This window comes from Geospiza fortis, unplaced genomic scaffold (assembly GCF_000277835.1).
Source record: "Geospiza fortis unplaced genomic scaffold, GeoFor_1.0 scaffold891, whole genome shotgun sequence".
NCBI classification, from domain to species: Eukaryota; Metazoa; Chordata; class Aves; order Passeriformes; family Thraupidae; genus Geospiza; species Geospiza fortis.
In genome coordinates, this window is record NW_005054649.1 from 224,030 (window position 1) to 228,593 (window position 4,564).

General features: G+C 48.9%; 1 protein-coding gene across 2 annotated transcripts in view; it reads right to left on the minus strand.

The window, feature by feature from the left end:
• Positions 1–3,340, minus strand: part of LOC102035090 (ATP-binding cassette sub-family F member 2) — a 7,605-nt gene extending 4,265 nt beyond the window's left edge. The window contains exons 1-6 of one of the 2 annotated variants that reach the window (XM_031064902.1): positions 3,132–3,340; positions 2,051–2,233; positions 1,579–1,750; positions 1,359–1,454; positions 192–294; positions 38–108 (exon numbers count right to left, since the gene is read on the minus strand). In XM_031064902.1, the coding sequence (XP_030920762.1) occupies positions 38–108; positions 192–294; positions 1,359–1,454; positions 1,579–1,750; positions 2,051–2,225 (617 nt within the window). In that variant the 5' untranslated portion in view covers positions 2,226–2,233; positions 3,132–3,340. Of the gene's footprint in view, positions 1–12; positions 109–191; positions 295–1,358; positions 1,455–1,578; positions 1,751–2,050; positions 2,234–3,131 lie in introns of both variants that reach the window. The other variant, XM_031064901.1, reaches the window with a different exon arrangement.
• Positions 3,341–4,564: the final 1,224 nt, after the last annotated feature.

Consider the following 4,564-nt stretch of genomic DNA (forward strand, 5'->3'; position numbering starts at 1 on the left):
CTAGGCAGGTACCTTCATATGAGCGATCTGATCTTGCTCCCAGTGGAATCGCTTCATTTGATTTTCTTCTAGTTCTAAGCGGGTCTTTACATACTGATCATAATTTCCCTGGAAAGAGAGCATGGCACATCAGACGCGTCCAGAGAACAGCCCCTGTGCCTGCCCTGGTTACAGGGGCTCTGTTCACTCACCGTGTAATACTTAAGTTTGCGGTTGTGCATGTGGATGATGTTGGTGCAGACGCCATTCAGGAAGTCCTGGGAGTGGGATATCAGCACAAGAATCCGCTTGAACCTGTGGCACCACGTAAGTTATTACAGACTAAATTAGGAAAAGAAATCCCATTTGTTAGCCCCAGTGGTGACAAAGGCTTTATATGCATGCTCTGGTAAACAGCAGTACTGCAGCTACAACCAATTGCAGTGAGTAAATCCTGCCAACAGTTTTCACTGTAGCAAAACACCCTGCACCATTACATAGTCTTTGCCTGTTACCACAAGAAGTCCAGAACTGATTGCCTTTGAGGCAAGTGACTTGTGTCACTGATGCAGCTGCCTCCATTGGCATCACGTTTCTAAGAAGTTTCAACCTTGGCTGCTTACTGTCCCCTTGTTGCTGTGTGAAGCTATCTCCTCAGTACAGACTCCCATCCATATGCACACTGCAGCTGGCTCTGCTCCAAATCCGTACAATGACGGGTTAAAGCCTCACCAAAAGTGGTTCAAAGTTCTTTGCTAAAGCAACTCACTTCTAAAGCAAGGACACAAAAAGTTCAACTGACAGAGCTGATGGGAAAACCTCTGCAAAGGCAAAGCCCTTCCACAATACAGTTCTTTTAATGCACACCCCATAACCTGAGCTTCCTAACTGTTCCTAAGCTTTTTGCCTTACAACTTTTACCTTTGTTATGAAAACTAGGCACCTCACACACTAGCAAAAGATGAAACCAACACACCCAGCTACTACAGTTCTGTGAAAACAGAGAAATGGTGGGGAGGAAAATGAGCTGAGAGCCAGGTCTGGAAAGCTCATTATGTACTAGTACAGTACATAATGCTGGTACACAGGCTGCCAAGGCCTGCTCCTGGCTTTCAAGGAAGCACCTTTAACCTGGACGTACAAATCAGCATTTCTCATTTCTTCAGTGCCACGGAGACAGGAAGTTGAACTGAATTCTTTATCCTTGTGTCAAAGAATCTCAGCAGCAAGCGGGTGTCACTGGTACTGCAACACAGTTTTGCACCCACAAGAACTATACAGTTATTCCTGCAGAACTTGCTTAGGTGCTGACAAGATGTTCATGCTCACACGCTGAGAAAAGCACAACCCACAGAAGCAGCAAACTCCTCCACGCTTACGTTTTCAGCTCTTCCTCCAACCACACACAGGCATCCAGGTCAAGGTGGTTTGTGGGCTCATCGAGCAGCAGCATGAAAGGCCTAATGAAGAGTGCTCTGCAAGGACAGGGGAGATGACAGCACAGTTAAGTGAAGGGAACCCAAAGCCTCTCAACCTGCTCTGAGTCCTTACGACTGCCTGTGACTCTGCACTCACGAGCAGGCATGCACTCTCACTCACCTGGCAAGTGCCACCCTCATTCGCCAGCCACCACTAAAGTCCTTCAGCTTCTTCCTCTGCATGGCTGGCGTGAACCCCAAGCCGTGAAGGATACGTGAGGCTCGTGCTTCTGCCTTATCAGCATCCAGCTCCTCCAGGCGTTCATATAACTCCAAGAGTTTCTCACATTCCGCTGAAAGAGAGCCTGGCAGTCAGCACCTCTGCCCACAAAGGGTTCTCGGCTGCACAGCTGGGAAACCTCACAACCCCTCTGCTTTACTCCTACTGAGCCCCCTCCATATCCAAGCCTGAAACACTTCTTAAGATGCCGCATGGAATAATTCATCCAAAGAAGTGTCATCTGTGCCCATTAGTACAGGGCAGCTGGGGGAAACAGGTACCACAACATGTGAAAACCTCCCCAAGGAACCCCAATTTCTCTGGGAGGGAAGGAAAGGGAGGAAATGTCCCCTGGGACTCTGAGAAGCTTTACCATCTTCATGAGCTAAACGCTCTGCTTCTCGCTCCAGCATGGCCCTCTCTGTATCCACCTCCATCACACACTGCAGAGGGGTCTTGTCACTGGGAGGCATCTCTCGGGTCAGGTGATAGATGTCAATGTGCTCTGGGATGGGCACTTCTCGCTTCCCAATCGCTGACAAAAGCATGGATTTCCCTGTGCGCAGATAATCACAATTAATTGCTGGAGTCAGTGAGATACAACGTCACAGTGAAACAGATGAGATACACTCAGATCCCACTGTGATTCCTTCCCTTTCCGACCTCAGAAAATCCTGGGGAGTTTTTTCCCCTAGAGGCCAGAAGAACTGGAGTCACAGTAGAGCCCACTGTCTCGGTAGGACAGGCCGCCCTCCTAGCTAAGGCTCACCACCCCAAAGACAGGACTGAGACATGAAGAAGCTTTTGGGAAACCACTGCACTTCAGCCCTTACCCAGATTTGGGAAACTTTATCTCTGTTGTAGTTTCTGTTGTCTAACCAGGTCTGACAGCTGGTATCACAATCCCAGATTCTGAAGACTTCTAAGACAGAGGAAAGTAATGCGCTCATTCCTAAACAATTTGGGTTTTCCTGAAACTTAAACCAGAGGATCACTCTTACTAGCACCTCTCTAATCACAGCCATATTCTGCATCTCTCAGTGTAGCATCACTTTCTCCACGGACTGTACAGTTGTTTTCCTAGTCAGGCCAAACCACACGTTTTCTACTTCTCTGAACAGTACAAGTTCTTTGACCAACACCAACAGCACTGGGTTTACTAGGCTAATCAGGCAAACAGGCATCAGGCAGATTAACAGCTCCCAGACAACTCTCCCAACTCTCCACAGAAACAAGATCAAAAGCACAGTCCAAATCCAGAATGCAATCTCAGACGTCTATCAGCAATCCTAGCAATTCCCCTCCTGGCTGGAGATATGGGAGAACAGAACCTGCTGGGTCCCAGCCATATCTGCTTAACAGCCCTCCCTCTACTTCCCAACTGCACCTGCCCAGCTTCTCAGCAGAGACCTTTACTGAATTCCAGGAAGCCACGCTGCTCGCCCTCAGCTTACCAATGCCATTGAGTCCAATCAGGCCATAGCGTCTCCCAGAGTTCAGCTCCAGTTTGGTGTCACTCAGCAGCTCCTGGCCATGGAAGGTCAGTGAGAGGTTGATGATATGCACATCAGTGCTGTTGGGGTGGGAGGCCAGCACTCCTGTCACAGCTCGGGCAGCAGCTTTCTTTAACTCAAAATCCTCCAGCTCCTTTGTAAGAGCATCCACCTCTATAGAGAAGACCAGAAGTGTTACAGATTTACAAACACAAGGGAAGCCATAAGCCCCTGCATCAAAAGGCCCAGGACTACAAAAACAACTCCCATTTCTGCAGAAGCGTTGAGGAGACCAGGATGCAATGACACTCAGCTTTTCAGCTGAGCAGGAGGATATATATGGTCTAGTAGGAACTTCCACCAGCTAAATATCTAAATGTCATCTAAACAAAACCAGACCATCAGAACTAAGTGAGCAGCCACAACAGTGAGCTGTTTTCTGAATGTGATGGGACTAACCCCCACTTGCAGGAAAGACTAGACTAGGAATAGAGCGTACAAAGTATTGCCTGCAAGTGTGAGAAAAGGCTTGGACAAAAAATGAATTGACTAGAAAATAAAAACAGGGAAAGCTAAGAACCAAGAAGCAGCAGCAGTGAAACAGTCCCTACTAATTTTCTGAGAAGCTACAATGCTCATCTGCATGTTCCCTCTTCCTTTCCTCCTACAGTACAAGAAAATCATAGAATCACAGAATCCCAAAGTGTTTGGGTTACATCTTCCAGCACATTTAATTCCAAGCCTGCTGCCATGGATAGGGACACCTTTCACTAGAGCAGGAGGTTGCTCCAAGCCCTGTCCAACCTGGCCTTGAATACTTCTATGAATGGGGCAGTCACAGCTCCTCTGGGCCGCCTGTGCCAGAGGCTCACTGCCATCCTTCCTGTCATGCTGACCTTCTGTCACAGGCCAGCCTCACTCAGTGAGAGATGCTGCCCTTTGAAGCAGCCAATGGCACTGGGGATCCTGGCAGGCAGACCTGATTTCTGATTGTGGCAGTGCAGAATGACACCCTGCTTGTCAGCATCCAGCACTCCTGATGAAATCACCCACTCAGTAAAATCACTATTAACACCATGGCAAATGTGGCTTAGCCGAGGAGCAAAAAATATCACTGGCACTGACACAGGGCTCCTTTGGGCAATGCCATAGAGCAGTGACCACAAAGAATGAAACAGGTGAGCGAAAATGGGTAAGGGAGTGTTACCCCGACGCATCAATAGCTCAGCAAGAAACACGCCGGTATTGACCCACATAGAATCACATGATCTCCTGAGCCAGAAGGGACCCACAAGGACCATGGAGTCCCAGTCCCGGCCCTGCACAGACACCGCAGCACCGCACCCCATGCCCGAGAGCGCTGCGCAAAAGCCCCGAGCTCGGACCCGTTCCCC